The sequence below is a fragment of the Phacochoerus africanus genome, chromosome 13 (genome assembly GCF_016906955.1).
Source record: "Phacochoerus africanus isolate WHEZ1 chromosome 13, ROS_Pafr_v1, whole genome shotgun sequence".
In the NCBI taxonomy this organism is placed as follows: domain Eukaryota; kingdom Metazoa; phylum Chordata; class Mammalia; order Artiodactyla; family Suidae; genus Phacochoerus; species Phacochoerus africanus.
In genome coordinates this window covers 8,304,386-8,327,736 of record NC_062556.1, presented here as the reverse complement: position 1 = coordinate 8,327,736, position 23,351 = coordinate 8,304,386, and the positions used below count along the sequence as shown (strand labels likewise).

The 23,351-nt window shown below is 44.5% G+C and overlaps 1 protein-coding gene across 1 annotated transcript in view; it reads right to left on the bottom strand.

Moving 5' to 3' along the window:
* Positions 1 to 13,475: 13,475 nt before the first annotated feature.
* RXFP2 (relaxin family peptide receptor 2) overlaps positions 13,476 to 23,351 on the bottom strand; it is a 54,783-nt gene continuing 44,907 nt past the window's right edge. Inside the window, exons 15-18 of the mRNA XM_047756359.1 lie at positions 21,875 to 22,104; positions 20,841 to 21,251; positions 17,246 to 17,464; positions 13,476 to 14,669 (exon numbers count right to left, since the gene is read on the bottom strand). Of these exons, the coding sequence (XP_047612315.1) occupies positions 14,410 to 14,669; positions 17,246 to 17,464; positions 20,841 to 21,251; positions 21,875 to 22,104 (1,120 nt within the window). The 3' untranslated portion in view covers positions 13,476 to 14,409. The remainder of the gene's footprint in view (positions 14,670 to 17,245; positions 17,465 to 20,840; positions 21,252 to 21,874; positions 22,105 to 23,351) is intronic.

Genomic DNA, 23,351 nt, shown 5'->3' with positions numbered 1-23,351 from the left:
AACAAAAAGACAAAAAAATAAAAAAATAAAATAAAATCCTTGTCAGTTTCAACATCTGATTCAAAAAAAAAAAAAAGAAATTGAGAAACATTGTAAATCCACTATAATTTCTTAAGAAAGTAAGAAAGAATGTAAAAAAAGAGAAGGATGGGGAAAAGAGGGAACTTTTGTGCACTGATGGTGGGAATGAAAATTGGTTAGCCTCTAAGGAAAATAGTTTGGAGATTGCTCAGAAAGTTAAAAATAGGGATTTCCTGTTGTGGCTCAGTGGGTTTCAAACCCGACTAATGTCCGTGAGGATGTGGGCTCAATCCCCAGCCTCAATCGGTGGGTTAAGGATCGGCCTTGCTGTGAGCTGTGGTGTAGGTCACAGACACGGCTCAGACGCTGTGTTGCTGTGGCTGTGGTGCAGGCCCGCATCTGTAGCTCTGATTCAACCCCCAGTCTGGGAACTTCCATGTGCCATAGGTGTGGCCCTAAAAAGCAAAAGAAAAAAGAAAAAAAATCAAAAATAGAATTACGGTATGATCCAGAAATCCCACTTCCCCAGAAATCCCACTTCTGCATATATACACAGAGTAAATGAAAACAGAATATTGGAGAGATCTCTGCATGCCCATGTTCGGAGTGGCATTAATCCCAAGAGCTGAGATATGGAAACAATCTGTGTCCTTCAGCAGATGAATGGGTAAAGAAGCTGTGGTATATATACAATCTCCAACTTACGATAGTTTGACTTAGGATTTTTTTGACTTTATGATGGTGCAAAAGTGATATGCATTCTGTAGAAACTGTACTTTGAATTTTGATCTTTTCCCGGGCTAGGATATGCAGTACTCTCTCCTGTGATGCTGAGCAGCCGCAGCGAGCCCCAGCACACAGCCAAGAATCATGAGGGCAAACAACCGATACACCCACAGCCATCCTGTACCCATAACAACCACCCTGTTTTTCACTTTCAGTACGGAATTCAATACACGACATGAGATATGCAACACTTTATTATAAAATAAGCTTTGTGTTAGATAATTTTGCCCAACTATAGGCTAATGTAAGTATTCCAAGCACATATAAGGCAGGTTAGGCTAAGCAGTGTTGTTCTGTAGGTTAGAAGTGTTAGATGCATTTTCAGCTCATGACATTTTCAACCTACAATGGGTTTATCAGGGCATAACCCTATCATAGTCGAGGAAGATCTGTATATAGGATGGAATATTATTCAGCCACAACAAAGAAGAAAATCCTATCCTTTGTGACAATGTGGATGGACCCAGAGAACCTACTTTTCTTACTTTTAAAACATACGAAAGAATGAGGACATTATGCTAAGTGAAATAAGCAAGGCAGAGAAAGACAAATGCTGCATGGGCTCACTAATATGTGGAATCTGAAATGAATGAATGAATGAATGAATTTTAAAACGTCAAACTCATAGGAACTAAGAGTAGACAAGTGGTTGCCCTGAACCAGAAAGAGAGAGGGGGACAGTTGCTAAAAGGGTACACGCTTAAAAACTAGACAGGCGAAACTGAGCAGATTTAAATCCTATGCCTGTACATTAATCATGGGAAGCACAACTACCCAAATAGCCTGACAGGAGGAAAAAAAAAAAAAAAAAAGGAATCTCTCTTTCAACCACATGCACATGGTACCTCCAAGTGGAAGGCAGCTGTAAAGACCATTTTGGAATGTGTAGAAGCTGGTGAAATCTGCCTCCCCATCCTTTGCCTCATTTTCCAGTCCATTTATTTCACCGAATGAATAAGTGACTTGTTTTGCATCATGTTGGAAAGTCAGGACCTCGGGGGAACATGAGTGATATGGGCGTTATATTTGCAAATTCATAAGGACAAAGCACAGGTTTGCCACATTGGGTTTTATGCTTCAGGCACCCTGAGATCAGGAGCTGCGTGGGGTTGTTAGCGGTGGCACCTGCCCAGCTCCTCCTCTTCGGGCTTTACTGCTTACTGTCCTGGCGTCTCCATTGGTCCCGCTGTACTTCCCAGACTGTCTGTCATCTCTCTTGCAGGGTTTCTGCTCTTCCTCCCCTCATCTAGAGGGCAGCTGTGCTTCTCCCAGGAAACTGCTGCTTTTTGTCACCACTGATCAGAAAGAAAGAAAGAAAAATGAACCAAAGTGTACTTACAAAGCTCTCTAGTCAGGCCGGGCTGAAACATTAGCACTGTACCCCCTCCCCATAAGATCTCCGCTCCCTAACTTCCATACATTCCCACAACTTGGGGCCCACGTATCTCCTTTATATCCATTCCTAAATGTCTACTTTGAACTCCCTTGTGTGTTCATTTATACCCAAGACTACAGGTTTCCTGGGTCTGTAGTTATAAAATATTTAGAAATGTTTGTTATAAATGTGCAGAATACTTTGACATTCACCCAGAGTTCTTGATTTTTTTACATCTCTCTGTGAGCCTTAAAGAGTTCGTTCCAGTGACTTGTGAGAATAGCCCAGGGGAATATTTTTCTAGAGCCATCTGAAGGGTTTAACGCTGAAAAGGATGAACTTGGGCAATGGGCCAAGAAAAGAACAACTCCAGAACCCCTGAATAATAAGTTATATCAAATAATTGTCATAACTCCATAATAAGTTATCTATTGTCTTACATTCTGGAGAGTTTTTTCCTCAGGACACATATTAAGCCCTCATGACCATAACCCCGTGAGACAGATGGAGAGGAATGATTCCTGTCTTGCAAACCCTTGGGGTTCAAGACAGAAAGAGGCTTGTTCAAGATCACACTGCCTCTCTGTGGCTGATCCTGGACTTGACCTAGGTCTTCTGATGCCCGGTGTGAGCTTTATGTTCCATTTCTACCCAAGGGTCTTGCAACCCTCTCTGTCTTTCATGGCATTTCACAGGTCACTGTATTCAGAAAGCAGACTCTGAGACAGAGTTTACGGTTCAGGAGACTTATTATTAGGGTGTCCTCTCTGGATTGGCACCTGCAGGAGAGAGAGGGAGGAAGCACATTAGGCAGAGGGCTAGCTGAGCTGGGATGCAGGACCAATGCCATGGGGAGCTCTGGATCCAAGCCCCCTTCAGTGACCCCATCTTTCTTCCCCTGAATTTGTCTAGAGCAGGGACGGCTTATGTCTCTAATGTCTAGTACAGTGGCTGGCCTGTAAAAGGCACACCATGCCTTCTGAATGAATGAACACATTTGGGAAGAACCAAAAAGTTTCACAACAGGGAAGTGGTTAAATCAATTAGGATTAACACCTCAACGGAAAATCAAGCATCTCCATACAGAAAAATTAACTGTTACGAAAACTGGGTGACCTGAAAAAATGCTACAATCTTGCAAAAGAAAAATAGCATGATATAATTGTATGCATGCTGGGTTTGTAATGATGGAAAACATACATATTAACATCATAAGGGCCAGAAAATAAATAAATGAAAATCATGTTATGTTAACATGGTGAGAGCATGGGTGCTTTTCTTTCTTTCTTTTCTTCTTTTTTTTTTTTCGGTAAGTTTCTTTCAGTGTTGCCATAATTTAGTTTGTATAATACTAATTACATTGTTGAAAAGAAAACAAACCACCAGTTTGTGGCTTTCCCAGCACCACAGCTGCCCAGAGAGTGAGCCCCTTGGGCCCCAGCAGTGGGTTCAGGTTTGTAGAGCCGGGGAAGAGATCTGGCAAATGAAGCCGGCCAGCCCCTGTGGAAGTGGAGGAAAGCTATGTTTACTTCCATGGTCCACCCGCAGGAAAGACGTGACCTCCTTGGCTAGAGGCTATTCCAAAATCTTTAACTCCTAACATGAATCTTCAATACCTGCTGATTCGAAATTGCATTGAGGGAGTTCCCATTGTGCGGCAGCAGAGGCGAATCCAGCTAGGAACCATGAGGTTGCAGGTTCGATCCCTGGCTTTGCTCAGCAGGTTAAGGAACTGGCCTTGCCATGAGCTGTGGCGTAGGCCAGTAGCTGTAGCTCCGACTGGACCCCGAGCCTGGGAACCTCCATATGCTGTGGGTGTGGCCCTAAAAAGCAAAAAGCAAAAAAATAAAAAAATTAAAAAGCAAATAAATAAATAAATAAAACTGTATTGAGTCAATGGAATTTTGTTTCGTCTGATTCATGATCACTTAAGATGTTTGACTCCTTTAGAAAGTATTTTTATTGTAGCTGATGTACAGTGTTGTGTTTGCTTCCGCTTACAGCACAGCGATTTAGTTGGACATATCCACACAGCCAGTCCCTTATACTCACAGAATACTGACTAGAGTTCCCTGGGCTCTACAGCTGGTCCCCACGGATCTTCCATTCCACATACAGAAGTGCGCCTTCGACATTCCCAACCCTCTAATCCATCCCACCACCCTTATCCTTTGGTCAGCATAAGATTGTTTTCAAAGTCTGTGAGTCTGTTTCTGTTTTGTAAATAAGTTCGTGTGTATTATTTTTTAAATTCCACATATGAGTGACATTTTATGGTTTTTGTCTTTCTCTGACTTACTTCATTTAGGATGATAGTTCGAGGTCCATCCATGTTGCTGCAAATGGCACTATTTCATGCTTTCTTATGGCTGAGTAATATTACATTTTATATATGCACCACATCTTCTTTATCCGTTCCTCTATGGAGGGATATTTAGGTTGCTTCCATGTCTTGGTTATCGTAAATAGTGCTGCAGTGAGCACTGGAGGGCATATAACTTTTCAAATTATGGTTTTCTCCAGATACAAGCACAGGAGTGGGATTGCTGGATCATATGGTGGTTGTTAATTCAGCACAATCAGACAGGTTCAGTATTTGGCAGTGTTTTATAAGCCTCTCATGGATATAGACCAGGGACCCACTCAGGGATCACTGTGGTTTGATGCAGAGACCTCTTTTCTCTCTCGAAGGTGCTTTGCAGGTGACGTAATAACATTCTGTACTCTTGCTAAATAGACATTCCTTCCATTTTGGTTAATGTTCTAAATTCTCCAGTGTGCTTCAACCTGACTGTAGGATTTGTATCAGGGGTTTAAAACCTGATCCCCACTCTTTCTCGTTGAATCCCTTCTCTCTTCTCTTACTCTCTGAAGCAAATGCTGCTGAATAAAACTCTATTTGCTCAGCCACTGGGAAGGTCTCTCCCAAGGTCTATTCTCTGATGGGTCCTGTTATCTGAGCAAATACTCCCCCTCTTGCGAATCAAAGTCTAGAGTTTTACTTCACTTCCTGTCGCCGCTGTGTTCTGCATAGCCGCATTCATTTTCAGCACTGGGAAGAAGGATGTCACACGTGCCCTCTGCTTGAAGGACGTCTGGTTTCACTGAAGATTACACAAAAGGTACCCTCTTCTGTAGGTAATGAAGTTGTGAAAAAAATCTTATCTGAATCTCAGTGCCTTCCTTTAGGTAGGGTGTTTATATTCCTGAGTACGCTTTCTTGTATACTGACAATCTAAACTTTCTAATGTGGCTTTGGGTACAATGAGTAGGGAGGAAGAGAGTAATAAAAATGGGGAATCTGGAGACATATATTCACACAAACACATCTCCCGCCATCCTGGATGGTGCCATTTCAACCATTAAAACCCTTGGGCCATTCTGGATAACTAGATAGTGATTTCAGGCAGCCAAGGACGTACACATTTCATTCATTCATTCAACAGATCATTAAGCACCCACTGTGTATTAGCCATTGTTCTACATAACCATTTATCCACCAAAGCTTAAGCTTACAAATGAATTCTTCCTGCAATCTTTTATTTTCCTTTTCATTTTATCCTTTCTATAGTACCCTTATGCTAATCTAATCTTTTCTTGCTGACATAAGATCAGATACAGCTTGGTAGAGTGGAAAGGATGAGTCAAGAAGACTCTTTAATTTCAGTTCTGCTAAAAATTACTCATGTCTCCGTATGTGTATCTTCTATATAACAGTTCCTTGTAAATGATGCAACCGACAAGGGCTTAATCTCTAAAATATACAAACAACTTATACAACCCAACAGCAAAAAAGCCAACAACCCAATTGAAAAATGGGCAAAAGACCTGAATAGACATTTCTCCAAGGAAGATTTACAGATGGCCAACAAGCACATGAAAAAATGCTCAACATCACTGATTAATAGAGAAATGCAAATCAAAACTACCATGAGATACCATCTAACACCAGTCGCAATGGCCATCATTAATACGTCCACAAATAACAAATGCTGGAGGGGTTGTGGAGAAAAGGGAACCCTCCTGCACTGTTGGTGGGAATGTAAGCTGGTACAATCACCATGGAGAACATTATAGAGGTACCTTAGAAGTCTGTACATAGAACTACCATATGACCCAGCAATCCCACTCTTGGGCATCTATCCGGACAAAACTTGCCTTGAAAAAAAACACATGTACCCGCATGTTCATTGCAGCACTATTCACAATAGCCAAGACATGGAAACAACCCAAATGTCCATCAACAGATGATTGGATTAGGAAGATGTAGTATGTATACACAATGGAATACTATTCAGCAATAAAAAAGAACAAAACCATGCCATTTGCAGCAACATGGATGGAGCTAGAGACTCTCATACTGAGTGAAATAAGTCAGAAAGAAAAAGACAAATAGCATATGATACACTTATATTTGGAAACTCATATATGGTACAAATGAACCTTTCCACCAAAAAGAAAATCATGGACTTGGAGAATAGACTTGTGGTTGCCAAGGGGTGGGGGAGCGAGTGGGATGGATGGGGTGCTTGGGCTTAATAGATGCAGATAATTGCCTTTGGAATGGATTAGCAATGAGATCCCGCTGTGTAGCACTGGGAACTCTGTCTGGTCACTTATGATGGAGAATGATAATGTGAGAAAATAGAATGTGTACATGTATGTGTAACTGGGTTGCCATGCTGCACAGCAGCAAATTGACAGAACACTGTAAACCAGCTATAATGGAAAAAATTAAAATATATATATATATATATATATATATATATATAAAGTTCCTTGTAAATGGTAGAAGGCTATACACATGTAAGCAATTATCCTAATAGATAGTCATTCTAAAACTGAATCATAATACAGACATTTCTTCAGTATCAACTAAGAATATTCTCCCATATACTATGTGAACCTAGATTTCAGGGATTTCAGCACTTGTATATACGCACAGGGGACTTCGCTGGATAAACTGTGGGTGGGGGACTGGGAAAGGGCCACCACTCCTGGAAGATTTATTCTGGACAGATGCAAAGTGAATTTTCATACTGTTTTCCTTCTGTCTTCAGAAAGACTTGTTGGGGAAAGCTATGTTTCATAAAATTTGTTCATACTAAAAGAAAGCCTATAATTTCAAAGCTTTTCCTTTTGTTTTGTGCAGCCAAAGGGAGGAGACCCTAAATAGAAGGCCCTTTGTTGAACAGTGTGGATTCTGATTTTGGATAAGCGAAGGCAGGCTTGAAACTCAGTTTAGGGCAGGGTGAAAAACCGAAACGATTTTGAAGAAGGCATTAAGAGGATTTAGGGGATAGAAGGCTGGCAGTTGGGGTGCCAGAGAGGTGTGTACACGTGTAGAGAAAAGACCCAGAGGTAGAGAAGATTGGGCCTATGGGTAGAGATGGAAATGGCTGAATGAGCTTTGAGAACAGAGTTCAGCTGTTGTTGTTTTTTTTTTTTAAACTGAACTTAAGTCTGTCTTCATTACCTTCATCTATAAGCCTGTGCACAGCACCCCCGTGTTTTTCATGATGCTCGGAGTTGAGGGATAACATGACCCTCCCTGCAGCACCCCTCTGCTCTGCAAGTGTGTGGGTGGCAGCGTCCTATCGAGGAAGGACAGAGGCCTGTGGTCCAGAGAGTCGAGGCCAGAGGAGGCCCAGGGCTGGGATCAGGGGAGAAGGAAAGTCCTCACCAGACAGGAACTGACTTGGCCAACTGTGAATCTCCTGAAAAATCAAAGAAACTTTGCAGAGACTTCTGGACATTCTAACACTGCGATACACAGGATAAGGGCTTGAGCCATTTAAATTTTAATTGGAAAATATAGTGGAACCACAGAGAAGTTTACACACCAGTATAACTGAAAAAACAATGCACACACTGGCAAAATGAAACAAATCATCACATTAGTGATATTTGCTTTAGGTCTTTTTAAAAAAAAAATGTTAAGGACAGGGTAAATTTTTTCTCTTTCCCAGAGATAAATCCTTTTTCAAAATTGCAGACTATTGTTCTCATGTATTAGATCTATAAGGGATACAGTGTGTTTTAAAATTTTGTATCAATGATATATTGTACACTATCTTTTATAACTTTGTTTCCAGTAGTATTAGGTTCTTGACATTTCTCTATTTTTTCTTCTTTTTATACCCACACTTGTGGTCTGTGGAAGTTCGCGGACCAGGGGTGGAATCGGAGCTATAGCTGCAGGCCTATACCGCAGCCTCAGCAACGCCGGATCCAAGCTATAGCTGTGACCTACATCGCGGGTCTACATCTACATTAATAAACAATTAATTCATCTCATAAGCCATAGTTTATCCATCCTCATCCTGCAGGACATTTAGACCTCCTGCTTTTGCACTAATACAGACACTGAATACACACTGTAGCACTCAACACCTTTGTCCTCCTCTCTGTGCAGCAACACGCCCCGGTACAGCCACTTCTCAAGGGGGAACATCTGCAAGTTGAATTGCCGGCTTGTAGGAAGTCTTAGCCTGTATGTCGTAGAAAAATCAGAGACTGAAGCAAGGCTTAAGAGCTAATGCTTTACTAGCAAGCCAATCCTAGAGTGATGAGGCTGGATGGGAGGAATGGAAGGATGAGGAGCCGTGCAGGGAGTGTGTGAGTGCCATGGCTCTCTCTCCAAGGCAAGCAGAGAGACAGCTGGCTTCTGAGCAGGTGGACCCACTTAGGCACGTGGCTGTCTCTGGATAGGCTACTGGGGAAAGTATTCCTAGGAACCATCCACCGGAAGAGGACAAGTGGAAATTGACCTGCTGCCCGCCTTTCTCTTCTCTCCGATGGACAAAGTCCATTCAAAGGGGAGTAAATCACCCACACTTCCAGATGACATCATCTGGCCTCTTCGGTAGCTGCCGAAGAAGCCAGATTCCACGCCCCCTCCCCCATGCTTCCCTCTCCTGTGGCCTGATGACTCTTTCTGAGCAGGAAGTGATGGAAGAGCCAGAGACTCCGTACACCTGAAACACTGTAAATCCACTCTACTTCCATGAAAACACATTAAGCAATTCATTACGTCTTTATTTTCATCGCGGTATAATTGATGTACCATTTACATCAGTTTCTCATACACACCACCTAGGGATCCGATGGGCACAAGGGCAGCTCAGGGGCGTGGTGAGGGTGGACGTCAGTTGTCGAGACGTCATAGGAGGAAAGATGCTGACGACCAAGAGTTTATCATTCTTCCAAAATGTTTAGCTCTAAAGAGAAGGTGAGAATAAGACAGATGCTACAGGAGGGTATAGGACAGTAGTAGGGCTGTCTTAGCAGTGAGAATTCTGAGTATCTGAGTTCTGAGTTGAGGAGAAAGAGCCAGCAGAGAGTGGGAGAGGCTGGCAATAAGGGGAGGGAGGCTAACAGTGCCAAGTTAGAGATGGAGATCCATCCTGGATCAAGAACCACCTGCTCTCTGCTGGTTCCACGGGGACCTTAGACACAGCATTGTCCCATTATCCTCACAACACTTTTCCCAGGACCACACCCAGTCATAGGTGCTGGATATCTGTGTCTGTTTTAGAGGATGACGCAGGTGACAATACACCTATTTGTGCACTTGGATGATGTGAAGTTAAGATGCTTGCTTGTCAATGACCCTGATCTTTGCAGTCCTGGATTTTACTAGCAATAGGCCACCGAATGTTTTACTCACTTCTGTAGAGTTGTAAGCTCCTGCGTCTTCCAAATGCTTCACTGTCTGAGGATTTGCTTCAGAATTCTTTCCAGAATAGAAGCCTCCTGGAAGGAAACCCACTGGAAGGAGTGGATTTCTGAATCCTCGTGCTCTGATTCTTCCTGGGAAAAGAGAAATGGAGATTTGAATGATCCTTAAACTTTTGAATGTAAATTTTTGGATTTTTAATCCACCCTGACCTTTAGCAATTGTCTTAAGCCACACAATAGATCTTCCCAGAAATGGGACAAGATATCAGTGTATGTGATAAAATCTTAAAAAAAAAAGTCACTCACAGAGAATGAAAGAGATTTAAAGATACGTGTCTGAGGTCTTGCAAGTCGTTGATGGCTGAGTTAGAACTACAGCGCCAGCCCCCTCACTTTTGACATTCTATTTCCTTACCTTAAATGTGTGCTTTCTTTAGCAAGAAAGTATATGCCTTCCATTACAAAACCTACATTAAACGCCCTCACACCATGAATGCAGAGACTCGCTAAACCAGGGAAAGTTTTACCAGCACCCAGGCAGTCCAGAAATAATTTCTTCCGGCATATAAAGTAGTTGTGAGTTTGCCAGGTCCTAGGGGTGGGAGGTGTCCCTCTGGCTTGGGCCAGGCTGTTCACACAGCAGCAGATTCCTACTCCAGGATGGGCAATTTTGTCCCTTGGCTTCGTTTTTTTTTTGTTCTATGTCTTCATTTGCAGTTTCTTTCGTCTGCATGTGTCCTGTGGAGAACTATTCTGAGGAAGAGGATAGTAAAACACACTGAGTACTAGGTTTCAATTAGCTTACAGGGTTTTGGGAAACATCTCTCAAGGACTTTGAGATCTTACACTGAAAAGCCTTTTAAAAAGAGAATCGTCTAATTTCCTTTCATTTTCCTCATTTAGAAATAAACATCATTATTAAATATTCCTCTTCTATCTTTCATAAACAAGGTATCTGACAACTGACATATAAACAGATACATAGATAAACAGATACATATCAAGGCAGAGCTCTGTCACCACTCTCTCTTTCTTGTTCACCAGGATAAGGAAATAGAAAAACACAAATACTTACCCACAATGTTTTGTTTCTCCAGTAAAGTTGCCTAAGGCTGTTTATTAAACAGAACCATATGTCCATTTATGTCACACTGCAAAAACTAAAAAGAAATTATGTCTGACGTGTATTGCTTGTTAATTTTGGAAGATATGTTTCCTTCAGACTCCCTTGGAGTATCGATGAAACAATAGGATGCCTATGAATGATATGAAATCGTTACCATTTCTCACTTCTAACACGTGCATTCTCTGGATCTCTGCATTGCTTATGAACTTGACGATGGTAAAGCAGAGTGCAGAGTCACCTTGAGTGAGATAAAATCTCAAAAATGTGGCATGCGTGGGTATGTAGCAAATGACCAAATATTAACTTGATCTGCCAATGGAGTCATCTTTAAGAGACAAACAGTGGGGAGATAGGTCTGCTTCTGTGGCTCCTTGATTCTACAGAGACCAGATAAACTGCAGAATTAGGGTGCAAGACGGGGTTGGGGAAAGGTGATACTGCTACTTATACAAAAGCTCAGATAGCAGTTCCCATCGTGGCTCAGAGGAAATGAGTCTGACTAGGAACTATGAGGTTGTGGGTTCAATCCCTGGCCTCACTCAGTGGGTTAAGGATATGGTGTTGCCATGAGCTGTGGTGTAGGTCGCAGATGCAGCTTGGATCCTGAGTGTCTGTGGCTGTGCTGTAGGCCAGCAGATGTAGCTCTGATTCGACCCCTGGCCTGGGAACCTCCATATGCCATGGCTGCGGCCCTGAAAAACAGAAAAACAAAGCAAAACATTACAAAAGCTCAGATATGCCTAGTTTTACTTAAACCCTGACCAATAAGAAACTATTTCAGCAACTGTGATGGACATAAACTAGGTCCACTTTAATTAGAAATAAAATGTACTAATAAAACAAAGTGAGGTAGAAAAGCTTGGCTATAATCCAGTACAGATAAGCCACAGTCTTTATCCTCTTGTCTGAGGTGCCACATAGATTTTTTAGGGTATCTTTTCTTTTCAAGACGAGCTATCCCTCTTACAAAAAGGCACAGTAGGATGTGGGTGGGGCCATGTGCCCTCACCGTCTCCTACTCAGAGACGGCCCAGTCTCCGGCCTCTTGCATTCTGCAGGGATGTTGAATTGACGCTTGTATCGTCATGGAAAATGGCTCACAGAGGTGGTATTTTTATAACCACCCAGAAATACTGGATTTAGAAAGCAAGTCCTCTGACCCAACACAAAAGACTTCACCCAGTTCAGATAAAGGCTATTATTTGCTAAAATCAAACATATTTCTGATTGTTTTCTATTTATATAGCAGTACAGAATAAGACTGAAGCTCACTAAGCTATCAGAATTCAATTTTATATTATTTGTTGGCATGCTGCGGACCAAGACACAGCTTCCAGTTTTCTGTGAAATATGCTGCCAGGTTCCCTGCTGCATCTGACCTTGTGTGTCTCCTCACGTCCAAAGCTCAGCAGTAGGAATGCAGTGCTTCACAAACTCCTAGCGTCCGGATGCTTGGTTCTTGGCCACGCCTGATGCCTATTGAGAATGGGAAACTGGAAGACACTTGTGTGTCCTAAGACTGAACTACCCTAGGCTCAGGATCTGTTCCTTATATATGCTTCTGACGTTGGGAAGTGTATTAGCAAATAAATCATATGATGATCAAGGACCAGAAAAGGACATTTAATAAAATAGACAAGTTGGGAAGCAACTAATCACGGTGAGGGGACAAGATGGGGAGAGGTGGAAATTCCAAGGACAAAAGCAGCCTAGTCAATGAGAAAGAACATCATTTCTAGACTAAGAGTGGAAAGACTTCACTGACATAAGAAACATCTCCGAGTTCCCTTCATGGCTCAGCAGTGAACGGGCCCGACTAGGATCCATGAGGATGTGGGTTCGATCCCTGGTCTTGCTCAGTGGGTTGAGGATCTGGCGCTGCTGTGGGTTGTCGTGTGGGTCGAGGATGAGGCTCAGACCCCGAGTTGTTGTGGCTGTGGTGCAGGCCGGCAGCTGTAGCTCCGTTTTGACCCCTGGCCTGGGAACTTCCCTATGCCTTGGATACGGCCCTAAAAAAGCGCAAGAAAGAAAGAAAGAGAGAAATATCTCACTTGATCAGAATAAAGGAAGTCAAGTGACAGTTTTAGTCAATATTATGTGATAACAGATAAATGACCGGAACAGCAGTGATGCATAGGCCCGGGATGCTTTCTTTCCGGGATGCAACTGGATAAAAGGGCATCTCATTTATTAAGCAACAGGAGGTGATCTGGGGTTCCCAGTCAGCTGCTTATACTTCACCTCGTTAAAAGAACTCAGAACAGAGGGAAGCGTGAAGAAATGAAGTTACTGCTTCATGCTTTGGGACAGGGGAGAAGAGAAAGGAAAATGCGATCGGGGTCTTGTTAACGGAGGTGCTGGGTTTGTTTCTAGTTCTCTGCTCTACCGGGAGAAACACGGGAGACGGTCAACAAGGCCCATCCGGGGTCTTTGCTGAACTGAAAATAATGTACAGACAAATGCAAAATATAATTTTATTTACCCGATTCTTCTTTTTCACATATAAACTTTCAGTATAAAAACATGTCCAGGCCTTCACAAGTACTTGCCATGTTCAAAAAAACGAATCCGAACTTACTGGCCTTTTTTTAAATAAAAAAACAACAGGATTTATCTTGAGTCCAGTATTCTTAAATCCCCTTTAACACTTCTCATCCGTGTTCTGTGAAGGCAGAACTTGCCAGCAATAGCAAGACCGCGCTAAAGAAATCACACTTTAAAATGTGTTAGTTTTTGGCAGGTGGCGTAGTTTTCCTTTGCAGCACAGGCAGTCTTAAGGAAGGTATCTCGAGATCTCAGCTCATCTGACATCAAGTACAAGCCTAAAAGGCGAATGGTACTGGGTGCCCGGTCAGCGTGCCTCTCGGGTCGTGTGTGAGCCTTAAAACCTTGTTCTGCTTTCAAAGCTGCTACTCCACGGGCCTCCACATGGCAGGGCTCGAGGTGAGTGGACATCTCAGAAACCCTTCCCACCAGTTCAGCAGGATGCTGATAGTTCATGAGACATTGAAGAAGCAAGGAAAGCGAGGTTAGGCTTATGCCATCATGGCCACACTAGGATTAGATGCCGTGACTGTCTTTATTCCACGGACAGTGCGCAAGTCAATTTAAAAGCAGACCATGCAGCGCCAATGTGAGGCACCTGCTGGTAGGTTGGCCGTGTTGACGAGCTGGAGATCAGCTGCCTATCAGCCTACTGTGTGCATTTCAGGCACGTCAGGGTGAAAAGAACCCTGAGTGACAGCTCTCAGCACCGCTGGTACACAGGGCGGCGGCCGTGGGAGGCAGTGCCCGACGCCGTCCCACTGTGCTCCCGGTGCAGGAAGGTTCGCTGTTGCTAAAGAAGCCTGGCAGATGCCATCTTCCAAATGCTGTGCTTGGTTTAGGCAATCCATTGGAATCCAGGGCTCCAAAACCACTGCTAGGAAAGTGGTTTCACTATATTGTCCCCGAGGGGTATTTTGTTCAACACCCCGAGTTTAAGTGAAGAGGAGTCATCGGTCCACACGATGGACGTGGACAAACTTTTTTTTTTCGTTTTGAAAATCGATTTCCTCCGCTGGTTGTGCAGCAGCTGTTTCAACGTGTCCTTGAAAAAGCTGGTTGTGAGAGTGTAGAGGATTGGGTTCAAGGCACTGTTCACCGGAAGGAAAAAAATGACCACCCAGGAAGTGAGTGAGCCTGGAGAAGGAAATGAGGCACGAAAGAAAGAAGTTGAGGTTTTAACAGACACGAGACACACGTAACATTTTTTACAGTCAATGCTATGTTTGAGAGGGCTCCCTGGTTCGTTTCAGTTTTCTCTCACCTTATGGAAAATCTCTCACTTGGAAGAATGAAGGGGCTACGAATTCAAGGTCCTACCATTACCTTTCTGAGTTTCAGTAGTTACTTTGGAGGTTGCAGTGACACCAAAGGGGAGGAAATATGTAAAAATACTTCATAAACTATAAGTTGATATATAGTGCATTTTTTTTTTCTGTTTTCATTGCTTTTCCCTACAGAAAAATAAGAACACGAGGAAAGAATTCATAATCAAGAGGACAGTGTCCAGGAGCCTCAGATCTGACCTTGGTCTGAATCTGAGTCCTGAAGTCTTGCTGTGCTGCCCTCATGGTCCTGCCAGATGGAGTCAGATTTACGAGCAACAAAGAATCTATCTCGAAACTCAATGAGTTCCTTCTGTATGAAGCCTTACAAAGGCTGACAGAATATTAAGGGGAAAATATGCCACAAAAAGTGAGGATAGCAGTGGCCTTTCTGAATTCAGTCATCCCGTGGTACCCGTGGTGGGATGGGTTTCAGGACCTCCTCAGATACCAAAGCCACAGATGAAGAAGACGATTCCTAGCCTGGAGGAATGTTCCGAATAGGGTGGCAATAGGCTGAAACAGTGAATTGAAGAGGACCCCAAAGTCTGTTTCCCTGAGAGCGTGGATAAAGCCCTGGCTGGTCCCTAGGATGGCGATAATGTCTGGTCCCAGGCTCAGCTCAGATGAGGCTGCTAAGTGAGATGCAGATGGAATGTAATAGACATTTAAGCGACCGGTTGGACGGGAGTGAGCTGGGGAGCGGTCTGGAAGAGGGAACATTTGGGTTGAACCTTGAAGGATAAGGAGTGTGGTGACTTAGAAAGTGTTGGAGGCTGGAATCCAGGTGGAAGGGACAGCTTCAGCAAAGGCAAGACATCAAAAAAGTACAGGAGGAGTTCCTGTCCTGGCTCAGCGTGTTACAACGCCATCTAGGAACCATGAGGTAGCAGGTTCAATCCCTGGCCTCGCTCGCTCAGTGGGTTAAGGATCCGGTGTTGTCGTGAGCTGTGGTGTAGGTTGCAGACGTGGCTCGGAGCTGGCGTTGCTGTGGCTGTGGTGTAGGCTGGCAGCTGCAGCTCTGATTCGACCCCTACCCTGGGAACTTCCATATGCCGCAGGTGCAGCCCTAAAAAGCGCCCCCCCCTCCAAAAAAAAAAAAGGTGCAGGGAAATCCCCCAAGTTCTATTCTATTCATCCTGGAATGTAGACTATATGAGAGTAGGATGGGAGGCAAGACATGTCTTCATGTTCATCCCAGCATTTGGACTATATTCCATGAGCGATGGAGGCCAAAGGACATTTTAGTCCTGCCGCATTGAAATGCTAGGATGTAAATACTGAGACGCTGGGAAACTGCAGTCAACTGTTATCAAGTTCTCTGTGACCACTGATACTTAAGAACCCCGTTCTTTGTGTGTAACTGGCTTCCAGGGGTGATCTCACCCCTATTCTTAGGGCTCCTGCTCTCCCCACCCAGCAGAGGCCACCGAGCAGAGCCGTCAGCGCTGACCTCCTCCGTCTTCCCCCCACACGCGTCTGACATGGCTCAGGGGCATCTCTGCCTTGTTGTGAGACTGAGCTGAGAGTTAAGCAGAGGCTGCCCACATCGTGTGTCATTTTGCAGCGAATCACTTGACAAGGCAGATGATTCGCTGCCTGTACATTCATCACTCTTTTCTCAGGGCTTCTGTGTCAACCCCAGGTCTGTCCGTGGAGGACCACGAGGAAGAAGACAATTCCTGGCCTGGAGGAACACACCAAACAGCTTGGCAAGCGGCTGAAACAGTGAGTGCAAGATGAGCCTGTGTCCCTGAGGGTGGCTGGCCCCTAGGATGGTGATAATTTCTAGGTCACAGAAAGAGCTTCCAGAAAAATCCCAACTCATGAAAGGTGATTTCCTCAGGTTGAAGCAGAGGTGGGTGGGGGCCTGGCCTCCTGGATCAGGCGCTTGCACAGAACACCCAGCACCCACAGGCCCCAGGGTGGCAGCCACAAGGCTGGGGCCATGATGTGGACCGGGGGTTCTTAACCCAGAGTGTGCACCTCAGAATCCCAGGGGAAACTTTCCCCGAACACCCATGAGCAGGCCTTAGTCCCTAGGGACGAAATCCAGAGGCCGATGGGAACCTGGGCATAGATAGTTTGTTGTGTTTTATTCTCATATGTTCTTGGTTAAGAACCACCGTCTCGCTCAGGTAGAAGCAAGGCACGACGACTTAGTTTCCCTCTGTCTCCTGCGTTTTTATCGTTCTCATCTGGATTGCACCCTTACCCAGTTTCTCTCTAGAGAGCTGATCACAAACCACGGAGGGCATCGTAACGTGTTGCATTCCAGTTGGAGGTACTGATGGAGAAGTTACTGTACGTCCGACACTGTATTCTGACCTCGTCAAACAAAGAACACATGAAGACACCATGCACTTGGGAAGAAGAGAAGGGACTGACCTGGTATTTCCACCCGCAAGAGGGAGAGAATTTTAATGACAAATACGGGAATCCAGCAGATGGCATCAGAGAACACTATAAAAAAGAAACGGTTCGCCACAGCCACCTCTCTTCCAGTGGGACTCCTCACTTCTGAAGTCTGCAAGGCAGTTTTTTGAATGGAACAGAACATAATAGTATAGGCAAACACAATGATGAGAAAAGCCAGCAGATTCACACCTGTTGGGGAAAGCACACCTCTTAACATCTCAGGAGCACACAAGAGAAATTCCACATTACTGACAAGTGCAGCGTGGTGCCTCGTCCCCGGTACGTCCAAGCAGCATTCTTTGTATAAGCCCAGTCGTAATCAGCTAAAACCCTGAACCCAAGGCTATCCACTGGAATAAGCTAAAGGAATTGGGTTTGCCAGATCCAAAAGGTATTTCAAAGACATGAACCCCGAACCAAGAATTAGAGACTTTGAAATTCAGATCTAGGTATATCACAAGGTAAATGTTAGCTCTTTTAAAGCAGGAAAAAAGGTATTTCATTTTGGCCCTCTGCAGATTCAAATCTTAAAGGATTCCTGTAATCGTATGCACACGTCAAAAAAAATCCATATGCCCCCATTCCTTTATAAATATGAAAAGATAACCTTGGACTATCAAGAGGACAGCCTCAGAACCATTATTCCCCATGTATTTTTTTGGTCCTGAATAAAAATAACACAAGATAAAAATACATGCTTATTTTTCTTTAGATTTCCCATAGTAATCGAAACTAAAATTCAGAACCTTTTAGACTTGCTTTAGAAAAAAAAAGGGGGGGGGGAATAAGAAAAAAATAAAAGTTCAGCTGTATGAATTACCCTCTTGGGTCAAGTATGTTCAGAGAATTCTTACTTATCGTTGCCCTATACCGCTGACTTTGTTGTCAGTTTGGTATATTTTTGCTGTAGTAAAAACCCTAAGAGTGATCATCTTATTCCTTCCAGTGAACATAAAATTCGCGTATAATGTCAAGGTTGTTGTTTAAAAAAAAAACGTTCATGTGACTAGATTGTGAGACTGGAGAAGTCTAGTGAAAAACACTGTAAATTCACGGCGCTCCATTGTTTTCATGCCAAACATCCATATTCTGTGGAATCTCATTATAAAGCCGTACAATAGAATCTCACGAAATTGGTTTATATTAGGCCTACCGGTAGGAAGCTCAGCTAAGAATAGAATGAAATCCCTGTTAAAGATGCTTCTCTGGTGGGCGTTCCCGTTGTGGCACAGCAGAAATGAGTCTGACTAGCATCCAGGAGGATGTGGGTTCCATCCGTGGCCTCATTCAGCGGGTTGGGGATCTGGCATTGCTGTGAGCTGTGGTGTAGGTTGCAGACGAGGCCCAGGTCCCACGTCGGGGTGGCTGTAGGGTAGGCCGGCAGCGTAGCTCCGATTTGACCCCTCGCCTGGGAACTTCCACATGCTGACAGTACGGCTCTAAAAAGACGAAAATAAGAACAGAAAAAGATGCTAGTACAGACTCTGAAATCAGACTTATCGAAAAACGCATAAGGGGATGTTCTGAGAGCACCACAGGGGTGAGAGGTGTTAACATCCGGGGTCAGGGTCTATGGAAACGCTGCTGTCACTGCGACCCCTCTCTAATTCCGAATCTATTCTAAAATTAATGTAACAACTGTATATGCTCGTATTTTTTAAGCAAAAAGAAAAGGATGTGGGATCCCACCTCTGCCAGGTGAACTGTGCACTCGTAGATGATGACAAGGGCAGGATGCATGTGTCGGGGGGCGTATTGCCCTCTATCTATCTGGAACATACCACAGGTGCTAAACGCTTTCAGCCGACCCCCACACCTTAACTGTAAGATCCAGCCAAGCCAGACGTCGTCTGCCCTTCCTTTGGGCCTGTTCCTTGGCTGGGCCTCTAACTCCTAGAACGTGACCTCTGCCTGCAGTTGGCTAACACGTCCCTGTCATTTGGGCCTCAGTTTGGATTCATTTTCCACTGGGACGCCCTCAGCTCTGGGCTTTGAAACCATCCTGTCCTCCTCCTGCATGGCATCTGTCAGCCTGTGACATGAGGACGGGCTGCCTTGTCTTCATCCCCCTTTCTGGCTGCAGGTCTGTGAGGACCAGTCTGTCTTATCTGTTTTATCATCAGTACTCCGAACAGTGCCTGGCCTATTGAAGGTGCTTAATAAATCCTTTCTGACACAATGATTACAACGTACTGTGTGTGTGTGTGTGTGTGTATGTGTGTGTGTGTGTGTGTGTGTGGGAGAGAGAGAGAGAGAGAGAGGGTTTCCATGGAGTGCGCCTATGCCAGCAAAGGCTTCCAGTATTGCAGCGGTGACAGAGCCATTGAAACACGGCTGTCAAACAGGGTTGCATGTGAAGAGTACTATTACGAGGGTGCAAATAAAGTGTTTTATGTTTCAGAGGAAGAAGAGATCCAATAGACGGCGAAGAGCTGGGACTGGGAGTTAGGGCCACTTTGCGATGGGCTTTAAGTGACTACTTTAAACTTGACCTTGTAGTGGCAAGTTCCTGAAGGTCTCTGAGCAGAGGCTACCCGGTCCTTCTGGCACTCAGACAGGGAACAGATAAAAAGAAGAGAGGAGACCACGGGGCCCAAAAGGCCAGTAAGGGCTAATGGAAGAGTTCAGGGCGGAGACTGTAGGGTTTTACACAAAGGTGATAGCAGGAGGTAGGAACAATAAGAAAGGGCAGACAGACAGAGATGTATTTTGAGGGAGAAACATTTGACAGGGGAAAAAAAAAAAAAGGCCAGTGGGTAATAGAGAAGGTAGGGTTTTCTTTTCCTTAAAAAAAAAAAAAATAGGGAAAATTAAGAGAACTGGAAAGCAAAGAATTTTATTACCCACCCTTCCGCTGCTGACTTTAGAGCTGCATTTACAAAAGGCGATAAGCCTTCCTGGTATCTCCATGCAGATTCTCTCCTGCTAGTGAGTTTCCAGAATTTTATTATTTATTTAGCTCATATCTAGATTCTAAAAAAAATGAGTTCAAATAATATGATAGGGTCACAGGATGAGGCACTGGATCTAGTTCCTACAGCTCATAGTCACTGTCTATGAACATGACATCAAAGGGTCTTGCAGATAATAAAAGGATCTTCCAGGGGGGAGTTCCCCTTGTGGCTCAGTGCTAATGAACCCCACTAGTATCCATGAGGATGTGGGTTTGATCCCTGGCCCCGCTCAGTGGGTTAAGGATCCAGTGTAGGCTGTGTAGGCGCTGTGGTGTAGGTTGCAGTCACGGCTCCTAGCACTGCTATGGCAACTGCAGCTCCAATTCGACCCCTAGCCTGCGGACCTCCATATGCTGTGGATACAGCCCTGAAAAGAGAAAAAAAAAAGTCACACAGGGATCCTGACGGTATGTTTTTGTCTTGATATTAAATCTCTATAATAAAAAGTTTAATGAAACTATAAATACACGCCAGGAACTTTTCTTTTAAAAAAGGACACGGTCTTGACTATATTCGCTTACTTTCTGAAAATGGGCAAATACGATCTGACTGAAATTTACGGTATTTCTATCAAAATGACATCTGTCCAAGAAATGAAAAATATAATTTACCTAGGAAAATCCCAAGAGAATACCCTTTGCTTCCAATGGCTTCTGTTTGGTCATAATAAAGTGGGAAACATACTCCGTTCTTCCCGTAAAAGTTTCCAAAATAATCCTCCTTCCAAAAGGGAATCGCAGCTATCAAAAATCCCACAATCCAGATGCCAATGAGGACGCCCGAGGTCTGCCATTTGCCAGGACGAATGTTACTGAAGGGGAAGACAACAGCCAGGAACTTCTCCAAAGTCAAGTACGTGAGCAGCAGGACGGAGACTTCGGTGGAGAGCATGGCCAGGAAGCCCAGCAGACGGCACTGCAAGCTCTCCATCCACAGCAAGGCGTACTTCTGATACTGCCCGCGGTATTTGAGGTCAAAAAAGCCAATGGAGAACAAGTAAACGCCCATCAGGCAGTCCGCACCTGTTGAAGAATCACAGCGTGTATTTGGTAGTTTCGGCATCTCTGTCTTCGTTTCCGGATTAGGTCTGCTTCCTTCATCCGGACACAACGAACTAACGTAAACACCTCCAATAGCACCTAGGAGCCAATGGACTTGCAAAGGGGTGCTGGTTCTAAAGTACCACACTGCGTCTCTGTTTCATCATTTGAAAAAATGGTGGTGGGGTGGAGTAACCTGCCGGGGTCGGGGGTGGGGGTGGGGCTAGTTTTTAATCAGTAAACCAATATACTTATACAGTTAAATAAAGGGGATCATTTTCTGGGCTTGAGGGGCATGGACGTTACGCAATTGAAGGTTAAACAAAGCTTAGTTTTGTCCCCTACAATCCATCTCTTGACTCGCTGGCTCCCTGTTATCCCCATTTCTGAGACAGAACCCCCAGGAGTGGGTCTTAGGTCATGGAAAACTCCTCTAATTCAGAACAGAGCAGCCAAGGAAAACAACAGCACCTCTATACTTAGACAAAAAAACTGCCCAGCATCTATATAGCTCATATGAAGTGCCATTTGCTGAAGGCCCGTATAATAGAGAGCACAGCTCTGCAAAGATTTCCTAACGCTGTTTAGGTAGGAAATATACTTACAACAAAGGGTTTTGATGGACGTCGCGTGAGTCGTGTTTTCAGCTTTAATGAAAGATCTCATGCCAATGACAAAAAGATTTCCAAAGCAGATTATGAAAGCTATAACCCAGACAAATATTCTGAGGATATTGTTAGCCAAGAGGTCCTCAAATGAAGAAATGCCGTCAGTCAAGGGCATACATATTCGGACATGGGGAGCATAGGAGCAGTATCGAAAGTTTTTGAAATAACTAAAGTCAAAGGGAAAACAAGAGTCACTTTAGAGCAATGACACAGGAAGGACAGTTGCGGTCCTACCAGGGCCTCAGCTGTGTTAGGGATGCAGCTTCCCTAGGCTTGGTTATTTTTGTTTAGTGGTGATTATGGAAATACCGAGCGCTTCTGTTACAAGGTGAACAACCTGAAGGGTGTGGGAGTCTGTGTCTGGCCTGCGGTGAGTCGGGGGTGGGGGACCGGGGATACTGGGAAATCGCCAGGACACGTCCCCAGTCACACTGGGTGATTCTTAGGGTATGACAAAAAGTAGGCTGGCATGGTTAAACTGAGGGACTTGGGTTTGGGATGGAAGGGCCCTGAGGTAGCTCCCTAAAAAATATTGCTGTCTTGAACTTGGCTTTAAGTATGTTCCCTTCAACTAGCCTTCTTTTCCCTGCTACTGGCAGGAAGCGAGGCTCTTCAGTCTCATTGGGGCCGGGAGGAGAAGCAGCTACCTTAAACGCAGATTCCTTCACAGGGTCTGGGAAGGACTCAAACCATTTCTAGAGGAAAACACAGGCTCATGTGGGATCGATGGAAACTCAGATCTAAGTGTGTCAGATCCTGAAGTGTTTAAACTGGGGGGCGGGGGGGGGGGGTCAGTTTTCATGTGATTGACTGCCATTCTCCGAACCTTGTATATTTAGGATTTTCTCCCATAAAACTCATTCTGTTTTTGTATTTGTCTGCCACCTCTCTTCCATTTTTTCCATCTAGCTTTTCTTCTCAGCTGCCCATTCACTAGCAAATTCAGCAAAGCTTTACTCTGACCGACTTCGAGGCCTCCGGGGATTGGACCCCTGGCCCCCCTGATGCCCCTGGGGGTCGTGGTTGCCCTTCCTCGCTCACTCCACCCAGACAGGTCGGCTTTCTTTGAATCCTCAAGCCAGGCTCCCCCCTTCCCACTGCGGTGCTCCTGCTTTTCCCTCTGCCTGGAAGCATCTCTCCCCACCCCACCCCCCACCCACTGCCAGGGTGTGGCTCCCTCCACCCAGGGCTGCTTGACTGTCACAGCTCTGACGTCCAAGTGAACCCTCTACGTCCCACGTCCATCTGCTGCACTTTTCTTCCCAGCCTTTCTTAACTCTTTATTTTCTGCTACTTCACCTTCTGGTTCCTGAAGCTAAGTGGAAGCCCCGTGGGGCAGACACTTCTGCCTCCCATGCATCCCCGTGTTCTCTCTGCCACATCAGAAGGACCCGCAAGCAGAAGAGCAAGTGAA